The sequence below is a fragment of the Rattus norvegicus genome, chromosome 15, assembly GCF_036323735.1.
Source record: "Rattus norvegicus strain BN/NHsdMcwi chromosome 15, GRCr8, whole genome shotgun sequence".
NCBI classification, from domain to species: Eukaryota; Metazoa; Chordata; class Mammalia; order Rodentia; family Muridae; genus Rattus; species Rattus norvegicus.
The window spans coordinates 35,540,259-35,558,039 of record NC_086033.1 but is presented as its reverse complement, the minus strand read 5'-3'; the positions used below and the strand labels follow the sequence as shown (position 1 = coordinate 35,558,039).

The 17,781-nt window shown below is 48.3% G+C and overlaps 1 protein-coding gene across 1 annotated transcript in view; it reads left to right on the top strand.

Moving 5' to 3' along the window:
• The window catches only part of Cryl1 (crystallin, lambda 1), a 118,936-nt gene extending 103,524 nt beyond the window's left edge, over positions 1 to 15,412 (top strand). Inside the window, exons 6-8 of the mRNA NM_175757.3 lie at positions 5,840 to 5,945; positions 14,322 to 14,428; positions 14,906 to 15,412. Of these exons, the coding sequence (NP_786933.1) occupies positions 5,840 to 5,945; positions 14,322 to 14,428; positions 14,906 to 15,019 (327 nt within the window). The 3' untranslated portion in view covers positions 15,020 to 15,412. The remainder of the gene's footprint in view (positions 1 to 5,839; positions 5,946 to 14,321; positions 14,429 to 14,905) is intronic.
• Positions 15,413 to 17,781: the final 2,369 nt, after the last annotated feature.

Genomic DNA, 17,781 nt, shown 5'->3' with positions numbered 1-17,781 from the left:
CCTCGGTTTCTAGCAGACCACTCGGTTATTAATAGTGCTGCTCACTGATGTAGATATTCATAAAATGCTAATAAATACACACTATTAATAAACAAGTAGTCTGCTAAGAGCTGAGGCTAGACTGCTGCCCTTTTCTTTCAGATTTGACTCCTCGCACAGGTTATGGTACCTGGAATCTTGAGGTTCTAGGAATTCAGACCGGTAGCCCAGTGTAGCAGGGAAAGGGGCACGGATGGTGCTTCTGCCAGCAGGCGGGTGGTGGGACAGGAAGATTCCCTAACTGGCTGCACTTCTGATGGGACTGCTCCACCCAGGAGTGAAATCAGAGGGCGGGTCTCAGCACTTGCTTCAATTGCCCAGGGTTTTAGCCCTAGCACTGTCAACAACAAAATTACGATAAATTATAATTTTGAGAAAGTCACAAGATAGACTTAAGAGATGTTGGATTTCTAGATGATTTTTTTTTTCAGATCTTGTCTCAAGTTTATTTGTAAAAACAGTATAGGACCCTGGTCATCTGCACACAGTGTGTAGGTGGGTGTGTCACAGCAGTCCGTCTGTCTTCACACTGGCAGGAACCTTTTCTATGGGGCCTTCACAGGGGCCTGGGCATCCTTGGGAGCCTGGGCTGGAGCTGTGGCCTCTGCCTTGGTTTGAACCTTGGGCTTTGGTTGGCAGAGCCTGCGACCCTTGGCCATGTAGCTTTGAATCCTCTTCCCAAGCCTGGGGTGAGAGATGAAAGTTTGTGACTGGGGGCCCTTTGGCATCTTGGGCTTGATAGCCTGAGGCTTCACGAGGGCCTTGATGGCCTCTGCGCATGCACTCACTGTCTTTGTATTGTTGCCCTGCATCTTCTTCAGGCCTTTCTTGTGCTTCTTGGCAAGGCCATGTTCCTCAGGAACTTGGGGTCAACCCCTTAAGAGATCCATATCTCTGTGACCAGGGTTTCTTGGTGCCATTTCTGTGCCATTTGCAGGACTAGTTTTGTGTGGTGTGGTTCTTAGACTTGGCCATGTCATCATGCAGGAATGTCTGTGTCCTGCTTCCAAGGAAACTTGCAAGTGTTGGTAAGTGGCCATGCTGCTCACACACCCATGAGTAACTCTGGGTCATGAAGCAGCTCTCAGCCGTCTTATTTTCTCCTTATTAAGGTTTCCTCTTGCCCCATGTCTTCCTGGAAGGTGGCATGGGAGTGGAGGGAGCGTTCAGGCCAGGACTCTTTTGTTCTTGCTCCTGGAGCTGGAGTTACAGGTTGCTGTGAGCTACCTGATGTGGATGCCGAGAACCAAACTCAGGTCCTCTGCAAGGGCAGTGTGCACTCTTGACTGCTGTGCTGTCTCTCTAGCATCCCCACACCCCTGCTGTGTTTGCGGTGCATCGAAGAGCAGTCAAACATGGAGAAGAAAATACAAAACAATATAGAAGGCTGTACAGTGGAGAGAGCTAATCCATGGTCTCATTTCATCTCATATGAAATGCATTGCCAAAGTTCTCAGCATACAAGGCCAGTGCTCTAACTGCTAAGCTAGGGAGCCCAAACAGTTCCCAGTTCAAACCTCCAGGCCTGAAACTCTCTGTCTTTGGACCATCTTACAAGGGCTCCAGGAGGAGGGAGTGCATCCGGACAACTCTAACCTGGCTTTTGTAGGAGTTCCTCTCCTCCCCAAACTTCACCCAAAACTGTTAGGGTGTGTGGCCGGTGTCTTAATTGAGAAACTGCAGAAAAAAATGAAGGGTGAGGGGCTGGGGATTTAGCTCAGTGGTAGAGCGCTTACCTAGGAAGCGCAAGGCCCTGGGTTCGGTCCCCAGCTCCGGAAAAAAAGAATCAAAAAAAAAAAAAAATGAAGGGTGAAGCAAGAAGAGGTTATATCATGAGTAAACCTGTACCTGTTGGTTGTCTTATCCAGCCTGCCCAGGAACACTTCAGGAGAGAGAAATTGCTACAGCCCAAGGTTGTTCCGTGTAAATAGGGGTCCAAGTGGTCTCTTGACCTGTAACCTCTTTCTAGTGGCCAACGTATAGCAAAATAAACTCATCTTCCTTTCTGTCCCCTTTAGGAAACTGAGACGGCAGAGTTCCATGTCTTACTTTACGTATCACAGTCTGGGATCTATTCTTGATATAACTTCTTCTTACTTGTCACCCTTCATTTTTTTCCTGTAGTTTCTCAATTAAGACACTGAGCATATACCCTAACAGTTTTGGGTAAAGGTTGGGGAGGGAAGGAACTCATGTAGAATCTTATCCACATGCCTGGTAGCAAGGCTGGGTCCCTGGAGGTGACCATGGTGGCCAAGTAAGGAATAAGTGTTCTGAGTACTTAACAAGTCAGGACCAAGCCTGGGGAAATCAAAAAGGCAAAAATGGAAGAACAAGACAGGTTTTGTTTAATTAGATAAGGGAAGGTGGCCAGGATTAAGAGGGAAAAAGAGGGCAAAACAACCACGTAGGAGAAAACCAGAGGGAGGGGAAGACACACGTGTGTAGCTGGTGACCTGTAGTGGTGACAGTCACAGGATGCAGTCCTCAGATGCTGTCCACCACACAAGGTCCCTTCCTGTCAGAGTCCAGGTCATCACACTGTGTATCACCTTACTGTCGGTCCTTGGATGGATGCGTCTTCCCCTTCCTCTCCCACCTCACAGACAGGGGTCAGACGGCGTGGAGCTGCTCCTGAAGGGACTTGATGTATCAGCTGACTACAGGGCATCATTCTCTATAATCGGAATGGGTCACATCTAACTGGTGAAGAAGTTTAAAGAGCCAAACTGAGGCCTCTCAAGACTCACTAGCCCAGAGTCACATAAGCCAGTTGAAATAAGTCTTTTATGCATGTGTGTGTGAGCAGTGTCCTGTCTGTGAGTTTTTCACCCATAGACTTAAGGAACTGCAGATTGAGTGTATTTTTACAAATTGAACACAGAGCTGTATTCTTTGTTCTCTGACAAATTTTAAATTACATTTATTTGTTTGGTGTGTGTGTGTGTCTCCACTAATAGAACCTTCAATTATGCTTAAAATGTATGTCAGGGTAACTGAACACTTCCTTTACTGCCTTGTGTTTTCTTCTCTGATGACTGTCTTCCCCCTCCCAGTCCCCAGCCCGATACGTCAGTGTAGACTGTGGTAAGTCCCAGATCTTAAAGACCAGCCCAGAAGTTTTTCCATGAAAGGGGATTCCTTACCATTGTGTCTGGGCCCTCTTCAACCCGAGGTTTCTCAGAACGCGGTACAAAAGCCAGGCTGAGAACAGTGACAGCAGTGTTCCCTTGGGTTGTATGAGTTTTTAGGACTCTTCTAACCTCCTGGGATCATTCTTTGTATGTGCGTCTTGAGAATTTTGCTGCATAATGCAAGAAGTACTGATAGCTATTCCGATAAGTATTAATGTGGGCTGACATCGGATTCCATGCTGCAAACCAGTGTGTGAGCCCATTCAGGTCCCAGGAGTTCTGTTAGCTTGGTGTTTCACCATTGGCATGGAGCCTACCTCCTCCGCCCCTTAGAACGTCGGTATACATTGTTATACATTGTTATACATCGTTATACATTGTTACACATATACGTGTTCTTACAGGGCTAGGGTAAAATGAGCTCAGGGGCAGAACTGAAGATCAGCACATTCAGAGTAAGATGCCTGGAGGTGAGCGTCCAGTGCAGCTTCTGGGAGAAGTGTACGTATTTGCCACAGCAACGCAGAGTCGCAGTTGAATGGAAATACCCACAACCATTTTCTTCCTCTAGATCAGCTTCTAGGTAAAAAAAAAATACAGGCTTGAGGAATCCCCTTGAAAATGCACACAGAGCGGAAGGAAATGCAGAAGTGGAGATTAGCACTCTTCCCTTTCTGTCTGTTCTGTGGGGGAAGGACTGGGAATAATAGGTAGTTCTCCTCCAGAGGACATCAGAAAGAAAGGCAAGCTTGTGGGAATCGGTAGGGCACTCACCTGTCACACGTGAGGCCAGGTTCCTTTTATTCCTAACAAAAAAGGAAAAGCGTAACAAAAGTTAACAACCCTGGGTGTCTCCCTGGTTGAGTGTCTTGAACTTCTTTTAAAGTCGCCTCTAAAAATACTCCGTTCCCTCACCCTCGTTCCCTGTGTGTATCTCAAAAACGTGATATTGGGAAAGAGAATCAAGTCTCACGAGAATGAACGCCATGCATCTGCGAGGTTAGAAATGTTCAGTCAGCCATCTCTGTTGCTGAGGGGGGAGTGCCAGGACCCGGCCATTACAGGAGGTGGGTGTCCGACGTTGGGAAGACGGTGAGCTGGTGCCAGTGCCTCGTTTCATCGAGACCCTCTGCACTGTGCGTGCATCATGAGCACACACGGCCTTTCTGTATTTGTATCTCACGTGCTGCAGCTGGACGGGAAGAGGCTCTCTGAAGCCGAGTTGCTCAGTCAGACATGACATGTTCCTCATGCAGGGTGGTGGGCTCTGCCTGCATCTTGTTTCTTCACCGCTGTCCTCTCCCTGAAGTCATCGCCAGTCAAGTGGGGTGAACCAAGCACACGCAGACCCAAGACTCCCTATGTCATTTATTAGCTGGGGTATAGTGGCAGTGGCCGTGGCAAATGCACTTTGCCAGCTGCTCTAAGCTACCTTTGGGTCTGCGGAGTAGGAAGTACCAGTGACCAGGCCAGCAGGGGGCGATTTAGTCTCTGAGACCCAAATCCCAGGGGTATCAGAAAGACAAGAAGGACAAAGGGTTCCTCCCTGTGGAACCTTGAGGACCGGTGGTGACCTCTCAGATCCCTCCTTCAGGCTGACAAGGCTTGTCTTCTTAAGAAGGATGTCAGACAGCCCTTTCAGGGAAAGATGTAAATCCCAGACTGAGGTGACATGTCTGATGGGTTCCTGAGCTTGTCACCGGGAGCAGGTGCATAGCATGACAGTATATACGTGTATGTATCTGTATAGGATCTGGGTCTTCCAGCCACGAGCTGACAGTCCCCACCCCAGGGCTGCCTATAGGGAAGTGGCCTTATGGATGGCAGGCCCCACAGGGCCCTCTCTGAGTGAAACTGCCCAGGAAAGGGTTTGTGCTGTCAGTCTAGTCAGCAGGGGAGTTCTGGGGAAACTTCTCTTCCCTCATATCCAGCTCCCCAAGTGTTGAGATGCCCAAGGTCCTCAGCGGGGAGTGAACCTGCAGTGTGTTGCCAGGACACACCATAACGACTTCAGCCCCATGCCCAAAGCCATGCACACGAACTGGCTGGCTTTCTGAGCACAGCACAGAGCAGCTTCCCCCTTGTTTGGTAATTCACATTTGTAGAAACTTCTCGGGCCCCACCTCAGCACATAAACCCATCCTAAGCTGTGTTTCATCAAAGAAACAAACTCAGTAACCGAAGAACAAGGCCTGACTTGCAGGCAGGTGAAGCCTGAGAGCCACTTCTCGTTCTCTGGGGTATCTTAAAACACACTCCCACCCCCTCTTACCACCCCCCTCCCATCAAATATCCAGAAAAATCCCCCCTCCCCCCAACCCCCATCTCCTATCCCTGATCAAATAGCCAGAAAATTCCCCTGATCTTTTCCTTAGGTCTCCCTTAGCCTTGCTGTCCCCAAAGCTGCAGGCGATATGTAGAATGGTAATGTGGAAAAGGAAGGGGTACTTGTGCTGTAACAGTCTTATTTTTTAAGGACCCACGCACATAGGATAGCTTGGTAGCACAAAATCCCGTTAAATTATTATAGTGCGTTGGCAAGTGTTTTTTTTTTTTTTTTTGATGGGGGAGGGGCTACTGCCTACATAAAGTTAGGACAAGCAACATTAACTAAATCATCTTTCCAAAGAGCTCACCTGTGTGTTCCCGCCTTCTCCCCCACGTAGGAAGGAATAGTGTCTCCTAACGACCTGGACCTGGTCATGTCAGATGGGCTGGGTATGCGGTATGCGTTCATTGGACCCTTGGAGACCATGCACCTCAATGCGGAAGGTATGCCTGGGACAGAGGTGGAGGATTGTGGTGTTGACTCTTTCTGTGAGCTTTATTAGCTGCCACTGTGTGCTGTTTCCTTTTAAACAGAGTAGTAATGGTGGGGCCTAGAAGGGACTCTGATCCGCCCTAGTAACCCAGACCAGTGCTTGCTCACACAGATGACTTGTGAGCTGATAAGTAAGCCCTCATGGGGTCTGCGAAGCTTGGGGCTCCGGATCCTGAGGAGTCCTTGATGGAAGTGCCATGCTGGGACCTCGCTGTGTATCTTGTCACTCGATGGGAAAGAGGCCGCAGCTTCTTGGCGGTGTTAATCACAGAAGCAAGAAGGAAAACAAAGGTTCCATGCTTCTGGGGTCATGTCTACCCAGGAGTGCCTTTGGGCGCTTCTGTGGAGCAGTGGGATAGCCTTCCCTAAGGCCAGGAGTCACAAGGCAGGTGTCTCACAGGAGGGGCCTGGCAGGGTGGGGCAGGCCACACAACTGTCCGGAAGCTGACTTCAGAGGCCTGGGGGAGTCAGTGTGACCTGGTAATTCCAAAGGAAGATAACTTGAAGGATAAGCTGGTCGTAAAAGAGCCATAGACAACCAGCTGATGAAACCAAATTAAAACACACCAGTGCAGCGATGTACCAAAGTCTGAAAGATGCTGCCACACGTTAGCTAAGTCTTGTCTCTTCTTCTCTTCTCTTCTCTTCTCTTCTCTTCTCTTCTCTTCTCTTCTCTTCTCTTCTCTTCTCTTCTCTTCTCTCCTTTCTCGGTTTGGCCCGGAGCGAAGTCCTACTACATAGCCTTGGCTAGCCACAAGTGCTTGATCTCCTGCTGAATGCTGGAACCATAGGCATGAACCATATCTGATACAATAGGAAATGCTGTTTATGGTTCTTTTTTTCCTTTTGTTTGACTGGGGAATCAAACCTTCTGCATGCTAGGCAGTCACCCCTCCACTACCACCACCACCACAGTTCCGCTGGGCCGCGAGTAACTTTTAGCACTGTTTTACTACTCTGTTGCTGTAAGCCTATACAATTACTAAAAGTTACTTTAAAGAGATGTAGAAAGAAAAAAATGTTATTTGTAGTGTCAAGACTGTATTCCACAAGCGATATTGAGAAATGAGGTTTCTCTCTATAGGAAGGACGGAGTGGTAGGAATTGAGATTTCCCACTGTGGTGGGGCAGAAGGGTAGGAATGTGTTCCCTTGTTTGGTTTGGAGACAGAGTCCCACTCTAATTCCAACTCTCCTGATAATTACTATGTAGCCCAATCGGTCTCAGACATTAAGGAATCTTCCTGTCTCAGCTTTCTCAGTGTTGGGATTGATTACAAGAGTGCAGCTCCCACTCCCAACTGTGCTACGTGCCTGCTTTCTGAGTGGTTGGAACTAGAACGGAAGACTGGACATGGTGGGCAGACAGGTTTATGTTTAGTATGTGACAGAAAGAACTTTCTAGTAACTGATACTGGTGATCTGGGAAGGGATGAATTGAAGGGGCACGGTAGATGTTGAGAGGAAATTGCTGTCATGTGGTGCGTTGGAGCTGATGGTCTGACTTTTGTCCCATGATCCCATGCTGCTCTGTTACTAGCTCAGTCAGTTTCCACTACAACAGTTAATGACCAACACTCAAGGCAGTTATCAGATCCAGCATTCCATGCCTCAGGAGAATAGATGATTTGAGGACTGGACCCACTATACAAGCCCTGTAACAACAGTCCAATAACCAAGTCTTTCTTAAAGGTGAGCCTTGCTAAGAGCAGCCAAGGGGAGAAAGGAGCTCCTGGTGGTTGCCATGCCTCCTGTGGGAGGATAGTTGTTGAACATGAGAAGAAAACACCAATAAGATGCCTTCATACAAGTGAAATAAGAGTTTTGAGATGTCATTGAAATGGTCTTGGATCATTTCAGATGTCTTTTCAGCCAGGCCTTAGGAGTGGGGAGCATAGCCAAGCATTTGAAATGGACATAGGCCCTGCCTGATAACCACTACATTTCTTTCTCACTAAGACAGTTAAGGGGCTGTGAGAAATCAATAGGGAGAGAACTGAGAACAGCTTTGAATCTTGAACAGATAGAAACAGGAGCCAGGGACACCAGACACCCCAGCATCAGTGGGGTGGCAGACAGGAAGGAGGCCACAACAATTTTTCAAACAAAACTGATATGATAAGGAGGCTTAATTGGTTCAGTATGATAATAGGGGTCGGATGTAGTTTTCAACTTCTGAGCATTCCAAAGCCCGGAGCTAGAAAGTTAGAAGATCTGGCTGGGAGCCGATGGCCTTTAATTCTTCTGGTGTCACCCGGAATACATAAAGGTTGGAGTGGAGAGGAAGCTTCTTGGTTTTGCTGATGTGACTTTCATCTCAGGTTAAGTTTTTAGGTTTAAAAGCCCCCCTCCCCCCAACCAAAGCAACTGCAGAGACTCTAGGATTATTTATTTATTTCTAAAGCTTGAGGATAATGTTATTCCAGTTAGAGAGAAAACACCAACCAGGACAGGCAAGCTGTGAATGTCAGCAGCTACCGGGAGGTGGGGGCACTGAAGAGGCGTCTTGCCTTTTGAGGGAGGGTCAGGAAGCCCCAGCAGCTGTATGGGGAAAGGTTGGGGAAGCTTCAGAGATCAAGGAAGAATTCCCAGAGTTGCAGGGAAAGTGTTTTCAAGTTCGGGCTAGTATCTGAAAGGAAGATAGAGACGGAAAAGAAAAAAAGCTACCGTTCTCCAAGGAACCCCAGGAACTGGGAAGACCTTGTGGTAGAGGTGCTTTTGAGAAGCTGTGTGGGCGAGGAGAGAGTTCTAATTCAGTAGAAAGGCAATAGAGTAAGACACTTGCTCAGTTTGCCTTCTTGTCTTCTTTTTAAAAAGCGTCCTTTGTGAAATAATACGCTTCAGACTAGAGGTTCTGGCCAGCAAGACAGTTAGCTAGATTCCCTCCCTGGCTTTCCTGTCTGTTAACTGCTGCTGTTAGATCAGCTACCTGATTCAGTGCACCTCAGTTTTCTCAGCCGTTCAGTGGAGGGACAGCAACCACTTCTGGCAGGTGGATGGGGGAGATGTGCAGAGACCACTTGGGAAGTGGTGGTCCAGAGAGATTCTATGCTTAACAAATGACCTTTTGTTTCTTTTATCTTTATGTGGCTTTGGCAGTGCTGGGGCTGGAACCCAGAGCCTTCATTCAGCTTGTCGTCTTTAATTTATTACTCTTCCAGAGGTTTTGTTTGTCTTTACTTTTCTTGATCCCTACCCCCACCCCAGGCTGGAGGGAGAAATACGGAGTAAGTATAGATGAGGCCATTTCTTGATTGTGGGGTAGAGGAAGCCTTAGAATCAGGCCAGGTTCGTTTCTTCACTCTGGGCCTGGCCTGTCCCTGACAGCTTTGTGGACTTTGTCTTGCTGTCTCTGTGGAGGGACAATATCTAAGAATCTGACAACCCCAGGTCCCCCTCCAGGTGAATTGATTGTTTGCTCCTTGTCTTGTAGACACTTACCTGGTTTTGTAGAAGAAAGCTTGCTGGAGGTCTTGTCTATGTTCAGCCACCATTGCTGATGGGAACAGCTAAGCTGGAAAAAAAAAATGTCATGACAACTCTGTCCCTGGAGGGCGTTTGATATTGTCATTCTGTTTTCAGGCCCTTCTGACCTGTTTTAATAAAGGCTGTGAAACTGTTTTAGCTGAGGTGAATCCATGAAGGTTCAGTATTGGGGAGTGTCAGTCAGGTGTGGGTGCCAGCCAGATACAGCATGGCCGACTGTGTCTCACCCCCATAAATTGAGCAGACAGGAGGGCTTCCTGTTCGTAGAGGTGCTAGGGTTAAGGAAACCCCCTGTTTTGCACAGCAGGTCTCACAGCTACAGATAAGCTAAATGTAATCTTGAGAATCAACTCCTTTCTGTATACTCTTTATCCATAAAGCATTTCTTAAGAAATTGGGTTCATGGGTCAGAGTCGACAGCAGCCATTAAGAGTCCTGGCTGCCTCAGATTCCAGAGAATTCGAGTTTCAGTCCCTGTACCCACACCTCTGTGTACTCACAACCACTGTACAGGCACATGTGCAGCCAAAACACCCACACACATGACATAAGAATAAATAAATCTTTAAAAATTTAGACTTAGCTTCCTCAAGACCAAGCTCTCCGAGGGCTGTGGAAGAGCAAAGCTCACGTGGACAGACAGGAAGGCACAAAAGGAAGGACAAAGGGAAAGTTAGACTGTCAGGAAGAAAGTGTGGTGGTGAGCCAGCAGGGTGAAAGGGTATGGCCAGGCTTGTCCCTTCCTGGTAGAATTGGTATTTTAGAGAAAATATCCATTCGGGTTTTTTTTTCTCTCTCTCATGTAGAGAAGTCAAATTTGTTGCATAGGGGGAGAGTTGTAAGTTTGTGTTAGAAACATTTTTACCACATTGTATTCTATGTTGAAGAAACAGATGTCCCATGGACGCTGGAGACCGCACTTGTTGTTTTAGCAGAAGGCCCGGGTTTGGTTCCCAGCATCCACCTGCCAGCTCACAGTGGTTTCCATTGTCCTCTTCCCAGCTCCACATGCACCAAGCACTCACACAGCACACATATATCCAGGCAGGCAAAACACTCACGTGCACAAAATGAAAACATAAACAAATCTACAGCAGAGAGAAAGTTCTAGAAGGTCTCTGAGGTTGGGATGACTCCAGGCTGGTGAAAGATGAACAGGTGTAGAAGGGATGTAAAGTAACCCAGAGATAAAACATGGTCTGTGTATCAAACCCTTGAGGCTGCTGCTTACATTGGCCGGGAGGTGGAGCTGGTTCCTGAGAGGGTCTTGGGCTACATTTTCCCTATCAGCTAGTTAAATAGGCAGTCGCAGCCAATCTTTTCATTTTCTTCTGTGATGGAGAGGAATGCTGGTTGATCGGCCTGTGTTATTTGGGAAGTAGCATGGGACCTTTAAGAGGTGGGACCCATCTTAATGGCTCAGGGTAAAGGGACTTCACATCAAACCCAAGGACCTGACTTGATTCCCAGAACCCAGGCAGTAGAAGAAGAGAAGTCAGCTCCCACAAGTTGTTCTCTGACCTCCACTCAATAAGATACAAGAGCGTGCGTGCGCGCGCACACACACACACACACACACACACACACACAGACAGACACACAGACACACAGACACACACACAGACACACACACACACACACACACCACAGGCACAGAAATGTAACAAATTTGTTTTAAAAGAGGAGGGGTCCATTTAGAAACAAGTTAGACCACTGGGGGTGTGCCCTTGGGAATATGAGGAGGCTGGCCTCTTCTCATCTGGATCCTGGCTCTGGTGAGGTGAGCAGATTTCCTTCATCGTGTGTTCCCATCACAGTGTTCTGCTTGCCAACGGTAGGGAGCAATGGAGAGGCCAATCTGCTTGGCTGAGCTGGGACAGCACACCTTGGAGGGCTTGCACACAGTGTGGTTACAGCGGGTCTGGCTGCACACAGTGTGGTTAAGGTGGGTCTGGCTGCACACAGTGTGGTTAAGGGGGGTCTGGCTGCACACAGTGTGGTTAAGGCGGGTCTGGCTGTACACAGTGTGGTTAAGGGGGGTCTGGCTGCACACAGTGTGGTTAAGGCGGGTCTGGCTGCACACAGTGTGGTTAAGGCGGGTCTGGCTGCACACAGTGTGGTTAAGGCGGGTCTGGCTGCACACAGTGTGGTTAAGGTGGGTCTGGCTGCACACAGTGTGGTTAAGGCGGGTCTGGCTGCACACAGTGTGGTTAAGGCGGGTCTGGCTGCACACAGTGTGGTTAAGGCGGGTCTGGCTGCACACAGTGTGGTTAAGGCGGGTCTGGCTGCACACAGTGTGGTTAAGGGGGGTCTGGCTGCACACAGTGTGGTTAAGGCGGGTCTGGCTGCACACAGTGTGGTTAAGGGGGGTCTGGCTGCACACAGTGTGGTTAAGGGGGGTCTGGCTGCACACAGTGTGGTTAAGGGGGGTCTGGCTGCACACAGTGTGGTTAAGGCGGGTCTGGCTGCACACAGTGTGGTTAGGGCAGTCTGGCTCCAGAAAGTCCCCCATGGCATTGCAAGTGACTGATGGACACAGTCCCAGTGATGGTCTCACCACCTTATTGACACAGTGATTATCTTAGGAATTTTATCATAGTGATGGAAGCTGACTAACTTGTAATCATTCAGCATCTTTCAGGTATATTCAACTCTGTGCATCTTGCTCCCAACTCTGAATGAAAACATTGTAGTTGTGTCTAGATTTTATTATTGCTTGTGTGAATAAATGAATAGGAAAAATGAAACAAATGCTAATTTCTCAAGGGAAAGACATATTTACGCCTCTTTCTGGTCTGTGGCAATTCTAAACCACCTTAGAGGACTAAACCTTGCTGGGTTGTTTATAGGAACTTGTAGAGTTCTGGACTACCGACTTAACACCTAAGTAGTGAGATCTTCTCTTTGAAAATTAGCCACTGGTTAACTGCAGGTGCTAATGCCAGAGAAGCTGCCCAGCTTTAATAGTTTACCCTTCAAAACAACCTCAAGCCTGGGTGTGGAGCGTGCATGCTGGTATTTTCAGCATTTGGAAAACAGAAATAGGAGCGACTGTTTCCAAAGCTAGCCTTGGCTACAAAGCAAGTGGCCAGCCTAAGCTAAATGAGACCTAATCTCAACACACACACACACACACACACACACACACACACACACACACACACACACTTTTAAACACTATATTTTTTTTCTGAAGGCTCTTTGGCACTCTGAAAAGGAAGAAAAACGATTTGAAACAAAATAGAAACCCAGACGATTTTGGCTTCTGTTTCAGTGCAGATCAGTCAAAACTAAGCCCCTCAAACTAAACTCTTCTTTTTAAGAGTATCTAGTGCTCATTTTTGTTTTAGATCAGTCAAATACTGGGTAGACGAGAGTCTGTGCAAATCCTGCAGCTTTGTGTTCCAGCGCTCTACTTCCGACACTTTGTGACTCTGGACTGGATAAGGCCCCAGGCTAGCTCAGTGGTAGAACTCAAGTCCAGTACCACAAAATGGAAAAAAAACGAAATGAGCCAGAGTCTTAAAGCACTTTGACCTCTGGGATCCTTGGACTCACCTCTAGCTTATCTTGTCTCTAAACCATGCATACTCATGCAGACCCAAGGCCCAGCATGTAAGGGAGGAAGAGGAGGGAACTGGGTGCCCTGGGGCAGGTGGCTACATTTTGGAAAGGTGCCCAGGCTAGACCAGGTTTGTACTGACTGTGTGCCCCTCCTCATCCCCACTCATATCTCCACCAAAACCCTGAAGTGAGGAAACTGACCATCCTGGATGGCGGGGCAGACTCAGCACAGGGATTCAGGCAGGCTGGGCACCGACCCTCCCACACTGGAAGTCTAAGCCAGTGGTGAACACAACCCTGGTGCAGCCCTCCCCTCCTCGTAAATACCAGGTAAAGCATAACCCGCCCTCCAGGCTTAAGAGTATGATAAGGAGGGAGTGACTTGAGTTTTGACATCTGGGGTTCATGCAGAATGAATTGAGGCCATTCATGATGATTCATGCTTGAACTGCCAGCACTTGGGAGGCTGAGGCAAGAGGATTACCATGAATTTAAGGCTGTCGTGAGCTACAGAGTGAAATTCGGTCTCAAAACAGGAGGATAGGGGGAGGAGAGCCCAAAGATGTACTTACTTAACACACAGAAAACCCTTGATCCACAGACAGCAGGAGTGGTGACACATGCCTCTAATCCAAGCCCTTGAATAGTGGAGGTGGGACTAGACATTCCAGGTCATCTCGGTAGCCTGGGCTACATGAGCCCCTGTATTGGAAAGGAAGAAAAGGGTGGGAGGTAAAAGAAAAAAGGAAACGAAGGCAAAAAATGCACTGAAGCCCATCATACACCCTTAACAGCACACAGTTGAAGGAGATGCTTTCTATAAAGTATGAGTACCACTGGCCGAGGACCCCTGAGATGCTCTGATGGAGGACCCCTGAGAAGGATCCCTGAGATGCTCTGACCAAGGACCCCTGAGATGCTCTGACTGAGGACCCTAAGAAGGGCCCCTGAGATTCTCTAAGGACTCTTGAGAAGGACCCTCTGAGATGCACTGACTAAGGACCCCTGAGATGCTCTGGCTGAGGACCCTGAGAAGGGCCCCTGAGATGCACTGGTTAGGATACTTGGCAGGCCTGAGGGTTCCAGTTCTCTTCAGGATTTTAGTTTCCAGAAATCTAAGATAGTGACCCATGGGTAGGGTCATGCTTGCCGGAGGCCACCTCCTGCCTCTTCTCTGCAGCTCCCCTTCTCCCAGGGCAGAGCCTTTGCAGAGGCCTCAGTTGCAGAGTTACAGGTGTTGATGCTGATGTGTGGGTTCCTGTCTTCATGCCGTTACAGGTATGGTGAGCTACTGTGACAGATACAGTGAAGGAATGAAGCGTGTCCTCAAGACTTTTGGGCCTGTTCCCGAGTTCTCAGGGGACACAGTGGAGAAAGTTAACCAGGTATGTGGACCGCCCAGGAGCATTCAAGCTGATAGTACTCCCTCCCATGCCACCTGTGGGCGGGGCTTTGTCAGTAGCTGCAGTCTTTTTTTTTCTTTTCTTTTTTTTTTTTTTTTTTTTCCAGAGGTGGGGACCGAACCCAGGGCCTTGCGCTTGCTAGGCAAGCGCTCTACCACTGAGCTAAATCCCCAACCCCCAGTAGCTGCAGTCTTAACCCCTGATTCTGAAGGTTGAGGTTTTTTCCCCCTGCACATAGTTGCATCCTGACCTCCAGGATACCTAAGGGCAACGTGACAGTGACCAGCAGCTCATTTTGACTTGTTTTGGGGAAATCTCTGGGGATCTGGAGCTTTTGTTGACTGTGGGGTTTGGAAGCAGTGTGCACACAACTGGCATGAATAGGAAAACAGTTACATTCCCAGCAGATTACTTCTTCTGCGTGTGCACTCTGTTTTTCTTCCCCTTTCCTTCTCCCAGGACATGTGCATGAAGGTTCCAGATGATCCAGAGCACTTAGCTGCCAGGAGGCATTGGAGGGACGACTGTCTCATGCAACTCTCCAAACTGAAGCACCAGATGCAGCCCCAGTGAATTTCCTGTAATGCCCCTGCTCCTTCTGGGCAGAGCTGTTAGGGAGATGAGAAGCTCTTGAACCAATCCCTGTGCAGCATCAAGAAGCCCAGGTCTGCTCCCCTGTGTTTCACTGTGGGCAGCTATAGAGGCCAAGTGTCTTCTGGTCACTCCTGCCAAGCCCTGCACTGGGTATGGAAGCACTGCTTAGGTTCTGAGGTGGCTTCCTGCCACCTTGGGCAAACAGGCTGAAGAGTCCACCTTTTCTTTCCAGTGTGATTACACATGCATTTCCAGGTGATGATGTTCAGTTTCCTGTTACCTTAATCCACTTCAAATGTGTTTTTTGTAACCATTTTCTAACCCCTTTCTGAGTGTCCTGTAACCTTCACAATAAAGCAATCACTTTCAGTTTGCTGGTGCTTATTATTCTGAATAAAAGTCTTGATTCCATGAAGACAGTCTATTTCTACACACACACACACACACACACACACACACACACACACACACTAAATAAATGCACAGTCTTCCAGTGCTTTCCCAAGCTTTTCAGTGGTGCCCGATGGTTCTTTGGTCAGACATGTTTAAGAAGCATTGTAGGCTCTTCATCCCTTCCAATTTTCATGTCTGTAGTAAATGAAATGGTGCAGAGTTCAGCCAAAGAGACATCTGCTTCAGCAGTCATTTCTAGAACCTCCTACAACATGGGGTCTGTTCCCGGCACAAGCTCCCAGAGCACTAAGGACACTAGTACTCTGTCTCCCACAGTGACTCTGGTTACTGGACACCATCACAGGGCTCCCGGACAGCTCTGGTAAGGCACTGGCCTTGCAGTTTTGGGTGGCGAGGATCTCAGTGTCACATGGTAGGTAGCTGCAATTCCTCAGGGTGGAGGCTGCTCTGGTGTGGAAGCAGTGACCCTGACTAGGAAGTGATCATTTTCACTTGTTTGTGAGTCCCAGTCTGCACACTCCTTGTCCTCAGCACACATCAAACGACTGAGGATCTGGGATTATCATGAAACAACCAAGTGACCATTAAACTGGACTAGTGCCCCAAGGGCTCATGCACATGGAGGAACATGGTAACATTGAAAGGTCCGGCAAGGGAGGCTTCAAGGACTTGGGCTGTGAGCCTCAGTGGACTACAGGAGTCAGCCAGCACCTCCCAGCAGAGGAAGAACATGGGGTCAGAATAGGCTATGCCTAGAATGGCTCCGCTCACAGTGGCCAGGAGAGAGCTCTACACAGAGGCCCTAATGATCCTGATCAGAAAGAGCCACTAGACCATGTTAATAATTAGACCACTCTCTCTTCAGCACAGTCAGACTCTCGTAAGCTCACTCTGACAGCAGAAAGGACCGGACTGGAGGCAAGCCTGCTGCAGGGCTGTAAGGCGGGTGCACCAGGGGTGGCTGCAATTAGGAGTTGCCTGTCATGGCTTGAAAGTGCTAGGCATGCCCTGTTCAAAGGTCAGAAAGTGAGAGGCGGGGCAGGAGGTCTGAATGTGTTTGAGAACCTCACTGGGATGACATGTGACAAGATGGAAAGGAAGTGTTGGGCCCCAAAAGGCTTCGTCCTCTGCCTGACTGAGCTTCAGCTCCCTGAGCTGGTGACTCAGTCCCTCACCCTCCCTGATCTATTGCTCCAGCCAACAGAGGGCCCCTGCACCTCCCTGCAGCTGAGGCTCACCACCCTCCCTTCAAGGCACTTTGACTATTAGAGTCACAGCTTTACTCTTAGAGCTGCCCGCCTACCTCCTCCCTGAGTCCTGAAAGCCATGAAGTCCCCAGACCGTGCCTGAGCACCCACATGACCTAGCTAAGTACCGTGCACAAGTAGACCCCACTTGTGATCTGACTCTTGGCACTGATGAGCCAGGAGAGTTGTGGAAAGGCTGGCCATGTAGGGGTGCCAGGCAGGGGTACTCATTTGTTCTAGGCAGCATCACTGTAGGGGCACAGAGATGGTGTCACTTGGAACCATCGGTGTTTATTGTATGTGTAAGCTGCATTTTCCTACTTTCGTTGCTATGTCTTCCTGGGAAAGTCAGACCACGTTTGGAAATATCTGCAGATTCACAGTCTAAGGAAAGGATTCCAGAAAGTTCCAAAAAACATCATGTATAAGCTTTCTCTGTAAGCTATAGAGCATCCTAGCCATTTCCTCAGCATTTCCATTGTACTCGCTACTGTCAGTCATTAGTCATGGCTTACAGTGTGCAGATGTGTGTGGAATTTTTTTTTTTTTGCAGATATGGGGCCATTTTATGTAGGGAACTTGAACATCTGTGGATTTTGGTACCCACAGGGATCCTGGAATTAACCCTATGGCTACTTAGGGAGGACCTGATATAGTAGTGTCATAGCCTATAGTGAGGAATTGATAGGGTATGCAAATGCAGGCCCTGACCTATGTGCAAATAACAATGAGATCAAACTTGAGAACCAGTAGAAGGGAACATTGAGGCAGATGGTTCTGGAAGCAGCTGGGAAGAAGCCTTTATTGATAGGCTTCAGTGATATATCTCTCTATTTTAAATTACTATTCTAAAAGACAGGGAGTTGATCAGAAGGGCCCTGCCCAACCAAATATCATCCTGACTAGTTTCTGAATCATTTTCTAGGGATTACAAAGCCATAAATCTCTTTCAGCAGGATGAATGTACCCAGTGTCTTTCCCAAAGCAGCCACAGTGTCTGTGCGTACTGACACCCCATGCTTGCCCTGTTTGGGATGCCAACAGCAGACTGCCTAAAGTTCCTTCTCAGCTTTTAACTGA